A 16,744-nucleotide genomic window follows, 5' to 3' on the forward strand; every position below is an offset into this window, starting at 1 on the left:
AAATTGGGTCAGTTTGCCTTCTTGAAAAGACAAAGCAACATTTGTTTCCAGAAATAACTGTGGCTGTAACTGAAGGTCTAGTGAATGACTTGATTGTATTGTGAGTGTCAGGATATAGTCCTGTCCTCCGAGGAAGGGAAATAAACTTTCAGAGCAAAACCTCCTCCAGAGCATTCAGTCCAAATCCAGTTAGGAGCTGGAGGGCCGGGAATATAGCTTAGTGGCATAAGCACCTGACTGGCAAGTGTAAGGTCCTGAGTTTGATTCCCAGTACCAAAAAAAAAAAAAAAAAAAGACAATTAGGACCCGAGCATGGTGGCACCCACCTATAATCCCAGCACTTGGGAAACAGAGGCAAGGGGTTTGTTGCAAGTTCAAGACCAACCTGGACTAGAAAGTGAGCTGAAGGTCAACCTGAACTGCATAGCAAGACCCGGTCTCAAAAATACAAAAAAGAAAATCCAATTAGGGAAGCACTTTCTAATCTAGATTATATATCATTCTAAACCAGACCAAGGAAAATCCTAGGGCAGTGCTGGTGAGCCTTTTAGAGCACATGTACCATGGGTTTGCCACTGCTGTTCTAGGGGATAGAAATGATAATCTGGCTTAAGAAAAATTCAGCAAAAGAATTTTCTTTATTTCAGGTGAGGAAAAGTTCCAAATGAAAACAGTCTTCAGAAAGAACGCTGAGATTTTTACCAGGTTCCAAGCTATGCAAAGGTATGGACTTTTAACATTTTATACACAGTTTCACACTCAGAAGACATGTTAGATGAGAGAATGCCACATTTTATATATTGATCATCTTCAAACATATTAGCCACTGTCTTTTCATTTTATTTATTTATTTTGGTACCAGGAATCAAACTCAGGACCTTGTGCTTGCCAGGCAGGTGCTTATGCCGCTAAGCTATATCCCCAGTCCTAGCCACTATCTTTTCAAAAATTAACTTTAGGAACCTAACTGTTACGACTTCTTTAGCAGAATTTGATGAGGAGTAACAAGAAGTCATTGTCTGATTGAGGTCCTAACTTTGTTTTTTGGTACCTGGAATCAAACTTAGGATCTTGCACTTACCAGGCAGGTGCTGTGCCACTGAGGTATATCCCTCGCCCAAGGTCCTGAGTTTGACATTCCATCCATGTGATCTTTGTCATAGGTGTTTGCCCTCTATTCTGCTTCCCCCTCTGTAAAATAAGAACACTTACTGAGAAATTTTACAAAGAAATTAAAAGTAATAATGTAACTTCGGGACACATATTTCAGAAAAAGGAAGACTTAACATTCACACAAAACCACATACATGGTATTTATAGTGAATTTATCTGTAATAGTCCCAAACAAAAGCCCCAGATGCCTTCACCATATGAATGATTAAACAAACTGTGGTACATCTGGCACCACTAAGAAGCAAAAAGGAAGGAACTATTGATACTTATTACAACCTGGATAAATCTCCAGAGAATTATGTTTAGTGGAGAACGAAACCCCCAAAACTTACTTACTGTATGATTCCATTTATGTAACATTCATTTTTTTTTTTTTTTTTTTGGTACTGGGAATTGAACTCAGGACCTCGCGCTTGCCAGGCAGGCGCTTGTGCCACTGAGGTATACTCCACCCGTCTTTTTTCATAACATTCTTGAAAATGATAAAATTATAAAAATACAGAACAGTTAAAGTGTAGGCTGGCCATAAATGATCAATATAAGGAATCTTGAACTAGAGGAAATGTTCTGAGTCTTGTCTGTCATCAGTGTGAATATCCTGGTGGTGATGCTGTTCAGATTTGGAAGATGGAGCCAGGGATGTAGCTCAGCACACAGCACCTGCCTGGTTAGCATGAGGTCATGAGTTCGATTCCCAGTACCAAAAAAAAAATTGGAAGATGTGACTATGGGAAGAAACTGGGTAAACTGTACTTTTTTTTTGTAACTACATGTGAATCCCCACAGTTATCTCAAAAGTTTAATTACAAATAACAGATGTAAAATATCTTGCACAGTAACATTCAGTTACTTTCTCCTTCCTGAGCCTGAGTTTCCTTGAGTATAATAATTATAACTGGGCTGGGGATGTAACTCAGTGGTAGAGTGCTTGCCCAGCATGCACAAGGTCCTGAGTTCAATCCCCAGTACTACAAAAAAAAAAAAGTTATAGCTAGTATTCTTCAGTATCTACCATATGCCAGCCACTATATATATTGTCTACTCCATGTCACAGCCATCTGAGATATGTACAGTTATCACCATTTTGCCAATTAAAAAAGTAAAGTTCAGAGAGTCTACATACTTTTTCTAAAGGTTGTATAGCTATTTAGGTTAGAATGTATAATGGATAACCCAAAACTTCAAATTTTAATGTTTTAAAACAACAAAATTTTTACTCTTTCTCCTTCTTTCTTTCTCTTTTTTTCAGCACTGGGAATTGAACCCACATTCCCATCCCTTTTTAATATTTTTATTTTTAGAAAGGGTCTTGATAAATCACTAAATTGCTGGGACTGTGACTGATATTTCCATCCTCTTGCCTCAGCTGCCCAGTTAGCTGGGATTGCAGGTGTGTGGCCAGAACACCTAGCTAAATGTTTATTTCTTGATCATGGCCCCTGTATATAGCTCCTGGTTTGCTTAGGATGTTCTGTACTATATTCTATCATAGATACAGGATAAGATAAGACCCATCTTTGGGCTTCCTTGATTGCTGGGCAGGAAAAAACAAAGGGACCTATTGGCCTGTGCACTGGCTTTTAATGTTTCTCTGCAGCTGGGGATATAGCTCAGCAGCACGAGCGCCTACCTGGCAAGTGCAGGGTCCTGAGTTTGATTTCTGGTACCAAAAAAAAAAAAAGAGTTAATGCAATAGCCGGTTGTAGTGGTGCATGCCTGTAATACCAGCACTCAGGAGGCTGAGGCAGGAGGATCGTTGCAAGTTTGAGGCCAGCCTGGGCTACAAAGTGAGCTCAAGGCCAGCCTGAACTGCATAGCGAGACCCTGTCTCCAAATAAATAAATAAATACATAAATACATACATGCATACATACGTACAAAAAAGTTTCTGGGCAGAAAGCATCACTTTCATTGGTTAAAACAAGTCATGTGGCAGTTGATGTAATTAGCAGGACCAAAAACTAAGTAAGCTATAAACTTTGAAGGAGAAACAACTATTTTGTGCTTTGGGGCTTTTTGTTTTTTTGAGACAGCGTCTCACTATGTATTGCAGGCTGGCCTTGAACTCACTTCTGTAGTCTAAGCTGGCCTTGAACTCATGAGGTCCTCCTGGCTCAGCCTTCTGAGTGCTGGAATTAGAGGTGTGCACCACTACACCTGGTGACAGAAACACATATTTCAATGAAAAGGATAGGTCACGAGTCAACCCCAAATCTGTATTCATTCTTTTTATCATTGGTTTCACAGGATTGTTGTAGGGATTAAAACTGTGAAAATATATGGAAGGTTTTAGCGTGGGATCTGGCTCATAGCATCCCTTGAGTACTGAATTTGAATTTTCAGCATTACTGAAAGTAGAAATGGGTAAAATTTTCTTCAGTATTCTTTACTCGTCATTTTTCGGTACAAACCTCCCTTGGCCTTTACTGGTACTCTACACCAGGAAGCCGTCTCACAGTTGCTAAAGCCTCATGGCTGTGCCCCTCACTCCAGCATCTATCTCCAGTGAAGATCCTGTGCCCCACTGATTTTCTTAGGAACTTGCTCACTGTCAGAGTCATTGGCTGATGTTAGGGCTAGGCTGACCATTAGAGAGTATTTATTCAATCTCCAGAGAAGATTTGAAACCCAGACACGGCAAAAAAAAAAAAAAAAAAAAAAAAAAAAAAAAAAAAGAAAAGAAAAAGAAAAAAACTAGTGTCTAGTTAGCAGCAGAGCCAAAACTAGAACCTACACTTTCCACTTCGGAGGTTAGTGTCTTCCCCACTCACACTGGCCTAATAAACTGGTTCCCTGTATCAACTTTGTACACTGCGCTGACAAAGTATTTTTTGTACTTTCTCTCTCACAGTACTGAATGTGAACAAGAAGAGACATTAAAGGAGCCACCAAAGGAACTGAAAGAAAAAGACATGTAAGGCCACCAAAGAGTAGTCTAAGAACGCATGTGTAAAGGCTTGCTTTTATGGAGATAGTATTTCTTTGTTAAGAATTGGTATTCTTTTCATTTTTATGTATAGGCTTAATAGGAGTGTTTCTTCTTTCACCAAAAAACTATTAATTGATGATGTTATTTATAAATAATAGCTTCTTATAATCAAGGAACTACAGTGATAATACATTTTCTACATAAATATCTTTTAACCTATGGAAATAGTTTCCTTTTAGCTGTCAAGATATATATATACTTAGTATCTCTTTTTAAGATATTTTCTAATATTCTCTTTATGATATTCTAAGATGTACTCTAATTTTGACCTATTGCCAAAAAGATTTTTTGAAAAGTATAGTTTAAAAGTTCCTTTTAGGAAGATACTCAATTTTTCTAAACTTTTCGTAATTACTGTGTATTTTTAATTACTTAGATCATTGACAGACATTCAAGATCTGTCTAGTATCTCCTATGAACCTGATGGCTCTTTTAAGGAAACCTTATGCAAAACACCCAAAGTAAGCCACGCACCTACTAGTGTGAGCACTCCGCTCAGCCCAGGTAATCATGCATAGTGAGGAGAAGTATTTGGGGAGAGAAACTCGGAGCCCCTGTCCTCTGGCCCTCAGGAGCCCTCTGGCTCTCAGGAGCTAGACCAGAGATCACACCTGATGAGTTTTCTACCAGAGCAACTTCAAACCAAAGTTGGAGGGGACAGTCCCATGGGAGGCCATGTAGGAGTGATGGTGATGATGCAGTAGCTGTTAGGAGGTTTTGGCTAGGACTGCAGTGGTAGAGACATGTAAATGCAGAGTCTACTCTGTACTCTAAGCACTACTGAATTTAGTACGGAAGCATTGGATCCTCTCGAGTTTGCCACTTAAGATAGTACCCTGTACTTAAACATATGTAGTTCTTATGCCCTGCAATAAGTGTTTGAGGGGCCGGGGATATAGCTCAGCGGCATAAGTGCTTGCCAGGCAAGCCTGAGGTCATGAGTTCAATTCATGGTACCAAAAAAAAAAAAAAAAACATTTGATTCATTGACGCACGTCACTCAAAGAGCATGCCCAAAGATGCCCATGTTTAAAATAGAACTTCATACCAGTAGGCCAGTTTTGGTTTTGTTTCTTTTTTTTTTTTCCGGTACCGGGAATTGAACTCATGACATCGCGCTTGCCACACAAGTGCTATGCCACTGAGCTAAATCCCCAGCCCCCAGTAGGCCAGTTTAAGGGGCCTAAACTGATGCTCCATAATCTCCACTGTTGCTGTGTTCAGTTCAAACAGATTTGCTGTTTTCCTTCTGCTTATAAAAGTAAAGCACACTCATAGAATACTTGGAGGCTAAAGAAGAAAGTTATCATTTAGTCCTTTTTTTTTACCTTATGTATATTTTCTTGCTTATTTTTCATAATTTTGAAAGTATCTAAAAATGTTTAGTATAGTTGGTATCATGTTGCATATCAGTCCTGAACTGTTTGTTTGTTTTTTTTGAGACAGGATCTTGCTATGTAGTTCAGGCTGGCCTTGAACTCACTACATAACCCAGGCTGGGTCCAAACTCATAGGAATCCTCCTTCCTCAGCGTGCATCTCCATGCCCAGCCCTAAGAGTTACTCTGAAGGGGTTTTAGTTATAGTATAACTGAACACTCAGGGCAAGACCCAAAGTATAGTTGTGCCTGTATCCCGTGGCCTGATACTCTATAGATAGAGGTTTTCCAGTTTGTGTTTTTGTTCTATTTGGCCGGAACCTCTATATTCCTCTAACAACCCTGATCCAAAGTGGATACACCCTCTTAGTAACAATTTGTACCTTCCCTACCCAAATATCCTTAGGAAGGGCAGAGACCAAGTATAGTGGGGTAAGTAAGATGAACGGAGGGAATAAAGGCCATTCACATATTAGGAGGTTACTAGGAAGACTGTTATGTAAGAACTTCCTTCCCCCTTAGTTTATTCCATCATTGAGAAATCCTCTGTGAAGTTCATGGAGAACCTAGAAAAATCCAGTTCAGGTCCTGAAAAGTATTAAATCATTTCCCCAATTACCTTCTTAAAGAATTAATGGAAGCCGTCTCACAGCATCAAATTGAGGAGCTACCACCACCATCTCAGGAACTGCTTGAAGAAATCGGTAATGGATGTTCCATACAATACAGAATACACTCCTGCCCCTGTTGGTTATGGTCACTCACTACCAGATGGTTGTTGTGGTGGTGGTGTTGTTTGTGTGTGTGTGTTTCAGTGCTAGAAATGGAACCCAGACCCTCCCTCTAGCTAGGCAAGTGCTATACCACTGAGTTGCATTCCCCAGCCTCACCATACAATTTCTTTGTCTGAGGTGTGAGCACTGGTGTAAAAGACCCTACAATGGTCTGGTTTTTATAAAATTTAAGAAGGAAAAATTTTCCAATAAAACGAGGCACTGCCCAGCTGGGATGATAGGCCTTCAGTCTTTTGTCATTTAGTTACCTAAAGGGCTCATGACAATGAAGTTGAATTAACAACATTTTAGGTGGCTTATTATGATAAATTTGTTTTACTGAAGGAATTTTTATTGCCTCTTGAATTCAAGGTCAGCCTGAACTGCATAGCAAGATGCTGTCTCAAAAAGAAAAATAAAAAAAATAGAGATTAGGAGCATAAAGTTTAGGACTAGTTTGCTTGGATTCAAATCCCAATGCTCCCATTTACTCTCTATGTGATTTTAGCCAAGTTTCTAACCTTCATTTCCTCATATATGAAACAGGAGTAACAGTAATGCAGTCAATTTCATAGGGCTATTGTGGAAATTAATTGTGAACAGTAATCCTAAATTAATGTATATAAGTGCTTAAACACACTATATGCCACATAAGTGTTTTCATTATCATTCTCTATCATTTTTCTTTCATAAATGTTTGGGATTTTTGTCTTACTTGAAGAGTTTCTTTTAAACTCAGAATTCCTGGCCGGGCATGGTGGCACACGCCTGTCATCCCAGCACTTGGGAGGCTGAGGCAGGAGCATGCTATGAGTGCAAGGCCAGCCTGAAATATTTTGGGAAACGCTGCCTCAAAAATTTAAAATTTTTTTAAAAACTAATTTGCATTTCTGAGTGCTGCGTGTGGTGGTGCATGCCTATAATCCCAGCACTCAGGAGGCTGAGGCAGGATTGCTGGGAGTTCAAGGCCAGCCTGGGCTACAAAGTAAGTTCAAGGCCAACCTGAACTCCATAGTAAAACCCTGTCTCAAAAAGACAAAAAAAAAAAAAAAAGAATTTGCATTTCTAAAAAGTTCCTGGGTTACCTGTGCCATGCCGGTGGTGCTGGGCTGAGGAACACTCTTTGAGAAGCACTGCCCTAGGGACTGGTGTGACATGCAGAGGAATAAGTTGCCTTCTGCTTCTGTACTGTGACAGAGCAACTGAAGCAGCAGCAGGCCGCATCCTTGGTGTTGCAGGAGAACACAGCGCGTCATCCCGGCATCACTGCAGATGGTGAGCTACGCCCGGACCTGTTCCATCGCGCCCTTGCTGTAACGCTGTCCTTGGCAGCATGGTGGTACATAGGGCAAGTGTGACCTTGAGGTCAGGTACAGCCTCACCTCAATTCTGACTCCACAGTTACTTTTATGGGGGGAGAGAAATGTTTTCAGACAGGGTCTCACTATGCAGGGTCTCACTAGTCGAGGCTGCATCAGTTGCTTTTATATGGCAAAGTGCATAATGTCTCTGAACCTTAGTCCTTCTTATCTGTAACATGGAGATAATAAGTCCCCTCTCATAATGTCCTATCTCATATCTCCATGAACAGTGCCTGGTACATTGTAAAATAATTAGCAAATTAATATTAATGTTAGTATTAATTTGCTAAAATACTTAACAGATTAGTCTCCCTCCCTATATAGACCTGCTGTATGAAATGAAACGGCATACATAAACTGCTTGGGATATATTATAGGTACCTCTTTTCCTCATGCAAATTCCTTCCCTGGGGCTCCAACTTAGAAACACTTAAGAGGGAAAACAGGATGGTCCCCCAAAGTAAATGTATGTAGTTTATTTTCAGTAGTTCTTGCCTCCTCTTTTGTATGCCCTTTCTTTCCTCTGTTTTCCTCTGTCTCTCTGAACCTTGGCTCGGGCTGAGTTTCCTGCAGCTTCGTCTGGCGCCAAAGAGCTCCCAAGACCTCAGACGCAGCTGCCGTGAATACAGGTGTCTGCAGACTGCCACCTGACCCCCTAATGTCACGGGAAGAAGGGAACTAGTGTATTGCATATTTCAGAGACCACTGATGGCCCTATTTTTTGTACTGCATTTCTGTTTTTGTTTTGTTTTGGTACTGGGAATCAAACTCGGTTCCTTGCACTTCCCAGGCAGGCACTGCACCACTGAGCTATATCCCTAGCCCTATACTCCACAGTGTAAATCAGGCTTTCTCAACTTTTTTCATTGTTTGTTTGTTGGGAGTTTTTTGTTTTGTTTTTTGAGACAGGGTCATACTAATCCAGGCTGACCTTGAACTCACTATGTAGCCCAGGCTAGCCTCGAAATTGTGGTGATCCTTCAGCCTCCCAAGTGCTAAGATTACAGGCATACACCACCACACCCAGTAATGTTTTTCATTCTAATAATTACTTTTTTCAACCATTTTTAGATCCAAAGCATTTGGAACAACAAGAAACTGACAGCAATAAAGAAGATAGCGGTTTGCTTTGGACCAGAGAATCACAGGATGTCGGAGATGACACAGAAAGGTAACAGAAAAAGCTAGACTTATAAAAGGATTTTTTCTTATACATAAGTGATTTATTCTAATAAGCAAAAACTGTAAATAACCTAACTTCTCCTCAACAGGTAAATGGTTATATCTAGCCACATAATGGCATAATTCAGCAGTAAAAAAATAACAACTACAGTGGCACCTTGGCTCATGAGTGCTTCTGTTTGTGAACAGTTGGTTTGCCAACAAGCATTTGGCAAAATTCTGTTTTTGTTTGGGAGCTCTGCATTGGCAGGGAACATGACTGTGGTCATCTTTCCCATACAAACATGAACATGGCCTTCTTTCCCAGAATTGTGAAACAAATTAAGCTCATGAACTGAGGTATCACTATGTTTAAATTTTATCTTTTGCACTTCTGGGAATTGAACATATGCAAGCTAAGCACATACTGTACCACTTAACTACATCCCCAACCTACAGAGGGAACTTTTCAGATACACAATAATCGGAATCAGTTTCAAACTTACGCTGAATGAAAGAAGCCAGACTCTCCTCTGCACAAAAAGTACATAATGTATAATTCCTTCCACACGAAACTTTAGAAACAAAAACTGACAGTGAAAAAAAACAGGACAAAAGATAATGGGGAAAGAGAGGTGGGATTACAGAAGGTCAGGAAGGAAGTTTTAGAGATGCTAAGTATGTTTGTTTGTTTATTTATTTATAGTACCAGGAATTGAACTCACAACCTCATGCTTGCCAGGCAAGCGCTGTGCCACTGAGCTATGTCCCTGGCCTCAAGAGATGCTAAGTATATTAACCATGTTACTTGCTTTTGTTTTTCTTTTTACATAAAAGAAGTAAAACCATACAGCTTTTATTTTTAAAGGCACTTAAAAAAATGAGAGGCTGGGGATACAGCTCAGCAGCACAGCACCTGCCTGGCAAGCTCAAGGTCCTGAGTTTGATGTCTGGTACCAAAAAAAAAAAAAAGAAAAAGAAAATGAGAGTGCAGTGTTTGCATAGGAACACAAATGAATGTAATCCAAGATAGGTATAATTGAAGTCTTTAAAAAAAAATAAAAACGTTGCAAGAAAATAAATGTTGGAAAGTGTACACCATACTTTTAAAGTGTCTCAAATAAAAGAAAACTTGATTCTACATACCAAAACTGTACACCATTTCAGTAGATTCAGAACAGTAAACTGGCAGTTGGAATTCCTTCAAACTTCTCCAAAACAACACACAGAACTGGGCGTGGTGGCACACAACTGTAATCCCAGCACTCGGGAGGCTGAGGCAGGAGGATCATTGCGAGTTCGAGACCAGCCTCGGCTACAAAGTGAGTTCAAGTCCAGCCTGAACTATATAGTGAGACCCTGTCTCAAAAAGACCAAAAAAAAAAAAAAAAAAAAAACCACAGAGCAAGGCATAAACATAATTGCATTTTCCAGCAGTTAAAGAATAGAAGTATCAGCAAACAGTGTCATGTTCTCAAAACTCTTTGAAGTTTCAAGGCTATACAGAGAATAGAATGTGCAAAGGCTCAGGAATACTGTACACATGTTCTCTTTTTGAGGAATCTACTAGACAAAGAGGTTCTTCCAACCTAGGGAAAACTAAAAAAACTCCAACAGAATTAATAATGGGTGTGATGGTTAATATTGACTATCAACTTGTTTGAACTGGACAATGCCTAAGAAATTTGTAAAGCACATGTTGAGGTGTGCCTGTGAGGGTTTTTCCAGAGAAGATGGCCGTGTGGAAGAGCAAACTGAGGGGAAAGAATGGGAGACTCTTTCTGAATGTGGGCAACACTATCCAATAAGAAGCACAGCATATGCATTCCTTCCTTTCTTCCTCTTTTTTCTTCTTCCTCTTCTCCATCTCCCCCATTTCTGCTTCTCTCTTCTCCTTTTCCTCTTCCCTCCTTTCTTTCCCTCTTCCTCCTCCTCCTTCTAACCATGTTATTTTGGTGATAGTTTCATAGGTGTGCATTTGTCAAATGTCACAACACACACTGCAATTTATTGATACCAGTTTACCTCAATAATACATACCTACAAGTGAACTTAATTCTCTTGATTTTTTTTTTTCTGGTCCTGGTGATGAAGCCAAGAACTTCAGATATACTATACAAGCACTCTTCACACTGAGCTACAGCCTCAGCCCACTGAACTTTTATTTCCGGTACTGGGAATTGAACTCACAACCTTGCGCTTGCCACACAGGCGCTGTGCCGCTGAGCTAAATCCCTAGCCCCAACATTTTTTAATTGGTTCAAAAAGTATTTTACAATAATGAATGTATCTTTTTTTTCTCTGTATGGTCAAGACTGGACCTCATTCATGAAGCATATGCTGCACCACTGAAATATATCCCCAGCCTAAATGTATTATTTTTAGGGGCTGGGGATTTAGCTCAGTGACACAGTGCCTGCCTGGCAAGCGCAAGGTCATGAGTTTGATTTCCAGTACTGGAAAAAAACAAAAACAAAAGCAAAACCTAAATATTATTTTTCAATTATTCAGTTCTGTTCTGTCAGCAAAGATGTCAAATTATAGGGCTACTTAAAATATTTCCTATGATGTGGTTCTAAAATCTGTGGCAATTTAAGCTATTACATTACCGGTTGCTTAACCTTGTTGCTCTATAAACCAAAATTAATGCCAGTAGGTAAAGTCAAGCAGAGAAAGAAAAATGAATTCTTTGTTCTACAAAGTGAGAAAAGCAACTGAAACTCTGATATTTACTGGGAAAAAAAGGTACCAGAATATGTGACATCTCAATTATTTTCCAAAAGGAAAAGTCTTCAACTTTTAGATACAATACCTGCTCTGCTTATCTAGAAAAACTACCATATTTGCTATTACAGCATCTTTCCGTGGTAAGATCTTTCTTTTTTAGTTTTTATTTTTTACTAGTACACATTTATATCAGTGGACTACTTTAGTAACATACATCCTTAATCCCAGTATCACACACCCTAAATCCAGAAAGTTCCACCTATGAGCATGTGAGACTTTGGGGGGGACATCTAGATATAAGTCAAAACTACACCTAGAAATAGCATTTCTGGATTATATAATAATGCTATTTTTAATTTTTTGAGGAACAACCATACCATTTCCCATAGCAGCTATACCATTCTACGTTTCTCCCTACAGTGTACAAGGGTTCCAGTTCTGCTACATCCTTACCAACACTTATTATTTCCTCCCTCTTCTCACCCTCCACCCTTTCCTTCTCTCTCTCTGGTGATAGCTATTATAATGGGTGTGATATGATACCTCATTGTGGTTTTGATTTTCATTGCCCTGATAATCTGTTAGGCTGAATATCTATTCAGATGCTTTTTTGGCCATTTGTATTATATTCTTTAGAGAAATGTCTATTTAAGTTCTTTGCCCTTTTTTAATCAGGGGTATTTGGTTTTTGGTTATTGCATAATTACTTTAAGGTGTTTTTAAAAATTTCATTTTACGTTCCTGAGTTGCTTCCTATCTCCCAAGAGGATCCCCGTGCTGGGACTTCTGTCATGTTATGGCCCCCAAGTGCAAGTCTTTGCTCACCCCTCCAAGAAGCCCAGACAGTCTTCAGCACCCAAATCCAAGGATGTGTTGCCTTTGCTGGGCCTGCCCAAGGGAGAAAAAGAACAAGAAGCAATTAAACATATTGATGAAGTGCAAAATGAAATCTGCTTAATGAACAAGCCAGTGAGGAGATACTGAAAGTAAAACAGAAATATAACAGACTGTCCCAACCATTTTTTCAAAAGAGGTCAGAATTGATCGCCAAAATGCCACATTTTGTGGAAACAACATTTATTTGTTTGTTCATTTTTGGAAATAGCATTTGTTAACCACCCACAAGTGTCTGCACCGCTTGGAGAGAAAGATGAAGAGCGACTGCATTATTTGACCAGAATTGAAGTGCCAGAATTTGAAGCTATATAATCATGGTACAGAATAGAATTTTACTTTTGTGAAAATCCTTACTTTGAAAACAAAGTTCTCAGCCGAGCGTGGTGGCGCACATGCTGAAGCAGGAGGAATCTTGCAAGTTCAAGGACAGCCTGGGCCACAAAGTGAGCTCAAGGCCAGCCTGAACTGCAGTGAGTCAAAAAGACAAAAAGAAAAGAAAAAGTTTTCACCATGTATGGTGGTACACACCTGTAGTCCCAGCACTTGGGAGGCTGAAGCAGGAGGATTGCCATGAGTTCAAGGCCAACCTGTGCTACACAGTGAGTTCAAGAGCAGCTGAACTACATAATGAAAGTTATGAAATCCTGACACAAAAAGAAGAAAAGAAAGTTCTCTCCAAAAAATTTCATCTGAATGAGAGTGGTGGTCTATCTTCAAAGTCCACTGAAATGAAATGGAAATCTGGAAAGGATTTGACAGAGTGTTCAAGGTGAACCAACCATTCAAGTCAAGCACAGGATAAAGCCGGTAGGAAAAGGCAGCATGAAGAACCCAAGAGCTTCTTTACCTGAAGTCTTAATTGCTTTTCTTGTTGCTGAGACAAAATTCCCAACACTCAAAAGTTAAAGGAGGAAAGGTTTATTTCATCTCATAGTTCATAGAGGTTTCAGTCCATAGTCAGCTGGCTCCAAGGCAGAGAGGCATCCCAAAGGAGAAAGAGTCCATGGCAAAGCAGTCAGAAGGTAGCAAAACAGCAGAACCAGCAGCTGTGTGCCTTTATATTCCATCCCACCTTTTGGGTGGTGCCACCCAAACCCAGGGTTGGTCATCCTTAACCCCGGCATCACACACTTAATCCCAGAATCACACACCCTCAATGCAGCCACCTCCAAAAAGCCCCACCTACGATTGAATGAGGCTTTAGGAGGGACATCAAGATACAAGCTATAGCATCTGGTTTACAGGCAATTCTGATAAGCATGCAGATGAGTTAGGAGAGGTCATCAAGGATACTTTTGGCCAACGCAGTACTATGTGGTTCCTGATATGGATGATGAGGAAGGGAAGGAAAAGATGATGATGATGCTGACAAATTGGAAGATATTGATGAAGGGGATAAGGATGAAGGTGAAGAAGATGAAGATGATAGAAAGATGAAGGGGAAGATGACTAATTGAGCACTTAATGGATTCCAACCTTTTTTTAAATTTTTCTCTAGGCTGGGCATGTTGGCACACTCCTAGCACTCCGGAGGCTGAGGCAGGTGTATTGCTTCAGGTCTGAGGCCAGCCTTGACCACATAGTGAGATCCTGTCTCAAAAAAAAAAAAACAAAAGAAAAAAATTCCCCAGTTCCTGAGAGCAAGTTGCAGTCCCCCATGTCACCTTGTTCTCAGTCACCCTGTTCTTGAGGTCTCTTTTCTCAAACACCATGGTTCTCAAATTACTTTGTAAGGGCCGGGGATATAGCTCAGTGGCACAAGCGCCTGCCTGGCGAGGAAGTGCAAGGTCTTGAATTTGATTCCTGGTACCAAAAAAAAAAAAATTTTTCTTTAAACTACTTTGTGAGGAGATACTTTGAGCAGAATACAATAGGAAAAGACTCTCTACAACCTTCTGGTTTTTGTTTGTTTGTTTGTTTTTGTTTTTTTTAGATTTTAAAATTTCATTGGTACATTTTAGATATACATAATAGCATTCATCATCAAAAATTTGTACCTATATGTGATACATCTTTTATTCCCATTCCTGTCCCTCCCCTTCAACCCCCCTTCCCCTCCCCATTTACAGAAGCTTTGTTTCAAGTTTTTCCTTGTATTCTTTTTTTCTTGTCCCTTCTTTCCTTTTCCCCTCCTGTCTTTCTTGGTCCCCTTCTCATTTAAACATTTCCTTCCCATTTCTCAATATCTGTTGTACATTTTTGTCCTTATTTACACTTCTAGTTTCTCACCCCAGAGAAACAGTGTGGTATTTGTGTGTCTGATTTATTTCACTAAATAGTATGGTCTCAAGGTGCATTCATTTAGCTAGAAATGTCTCAAACTTCCTTATGGCAGAGTAGTACTCCATTGTATTAAAAAAAGAAAACATCTTTATCCATGCACTGGTTGATGGGCATTTGGGCTACTTGTGGGAGTCGGTGGTCTCTCATGGTCCCTGAGAGAAAAACAAGAGGATTTAGAAAATAAAGATGAGATGATAGCTGGGGTCAGGTGGAGTTACCTCTTACCTGATGAGTACGAGGACTGATTTCAACAGTAGGGGCATTTGTTTTATACACTTGCAAAGTAGTATCATGAGGGATAATGTTGCCTAGGGACTAAGACTGTAATTGTCCAAGCAGGATACTTTTTTTAATACTGAGGTAGCTTGACTGCCTGAGGCGCTCTGGCTCTGTCCCCCCCTCACACACACGACCAACAACCAACTCCAGCAGCTGCCAACAGCTATTTCCAACATTCATCTATTACAAAATGTGCCACTATAAACATGAATGTGCATATATCGCTGTTGTATGGTGCTTTTAATTCTTTCAGGAAGATACCAAAAGGGGAATAGCTGGGTCCAATGAAACCTCTAGTTTTAGTTTTTGAGGCATCTCCACACTGATTTCCACAGTTACAACCTTCTGTTCTAAATTCATTTTCTCCCTTGCTGTCTCAGCATACACTGTATGGAATCAACAACATCGTGCTCTGTGGGCAAAAAGGAAAACCTTTCTGCACCCTTCGCTCTACTGGAAGCAGGAGGGTGCTCAGCCCCTGTGTAGTAGTGCTTAGAATTACAGGTTTTTTCCTCCTTTCTCCATATGCTGGGCTCAGAGATTACCCTGTGTCTCTCTGTGAATGTGGACAGTTAGTACTTACCAACATGTACCTGTCTACTTTCTCTTGTTTAAAGAAAAAAAAAAAAAATGGGGAAGAGAAGGTCAGCCAAGGGTAGGTTTGAGATGTTTGGGTGGGTTAAGCAGGCATTTGCTAACATGGCTTCTCCTTTGGCACATTTCATTGTGATACAGATGTCCTTGCAGTTTAAGATGACACCTTTCCAATAAAGCTCTTCTAATAAAAAAAATGGCAAGCAGATTTTAGTTTCTTTTAGAACTTTTTAATGAAAGGTCCTGGAAAAAAAAATGTAGGTCTTTCTAGCCAGTAACAAAAAATAAGGACAATCATATAGACAGTTCCATCTAAAAATACAGTGTTACCACAGGAAACTTAATTTTAATTTGGCCCTGGTGATGTACACTCATACCCAGAAGGCTGAGGCAGGAGGATCAGGGCCAGCCTGGGCTATACAGTAAGTACAAGGTTAGCCTGCACTGTATATCCCAGAACCTGCTTCGAAAACAAAGAAAGACAACAAAATAAAACATAAAGACACATAATTGTGGTCCTGATTTGGAGCTCTCCTTTTACCTGTTGGGTAAAGTAAGCCACTTCAGCTCACCCTTGGCTCCGATCTCTTTTGCCTTCTCTAAACTGTCATTCAGTGCCAAGACTAGGACGAGGTGAGTGAAACATGCTTGGATACAAAACTGAAAGGAGCACCAAAAAAGTAGCAAGACAAGTAATATTTTTTATGCTTTATTTTTAAAAATCATATTGATTGTAAGAAAAGTTAAAGATGAACAAAATAATCAAAATTTTAAAGAAAGACAAGATCTAAGTTTATACTTGCATCATTCATCGTAATCCTGGTCCTCTAGATCCTTTGGGAAGCCATGCACAGTGCTTTTAGTTACGAAGATAGAATGAGAAAGAGAAAAGAGAAAGAAAAAAAGTATCACAATGAAATGTGCCAAAGGAGAAGCCATGTTAGCAAATGCCTGCTTAACCCACCCAAACATCTCAAACCCACCCTTGGCTGACCTTCTCTTCCCCATTTCTTTTTTCTTTAAACAAGAGAAAGTAGACAGGTACATGTTGGTAAGTACTAACTGTCCACATTCACAGAGAGACACAGGGTAATCTCTGAGCCCAGCATATGGAGAAAGGAGGAAAAAA

The 16,744-nt window shown here is 39.8% G+C and overlaps 1 protein-coding gene across 1 annotated transcript in view; it reads left to right on the forward strand.

Annotated features, from left to right (window-relative positions):
- The window catches only part of Tex14 (testis expressed 14), a gene marked incomplete at its 5' end in the record, with an annotated part of 90,856 nt that overhangs the window by 59,240 nt on the left and 14,872 nt on the right, over positions 1 to 16,744 (forward strand). The window contains 6 exon segments of the mRNA XM_013519211.1: positions 648 to 723; positions 4,025 to 4,087; positions 4,539 to 4,666; positions 6,170 to 6,244; positions 7,511 to 7,588; positions 8,746 to 8,845. Of these exon segments, the coding sequence (XP_013374665.1) occupies positions 648 to 723; positions 4,025 to 4,087; positions 4,539 to 4,666; positions 6,170 to 6,244; positions 7,511 to 7,588; positions 8,746 to 8,845 (520 nt within the window).

Source organism: Chinchilla lanigera, unplaced genomic scaffold (assembly GCF_000276665.1).
Source record: "Chinchilla lanigera isolate Chin_1 unplaced genomic scaffold, ChiLan1.0 scaffold00050, whole genome shotgun sequence".
NCBI classification, from domain to species: Eukaryota; Metazoa; Chordata; class Mammalia; order Rodentia; family Chinchillidae; genus Chinchilla; species Chinchilla lanigera.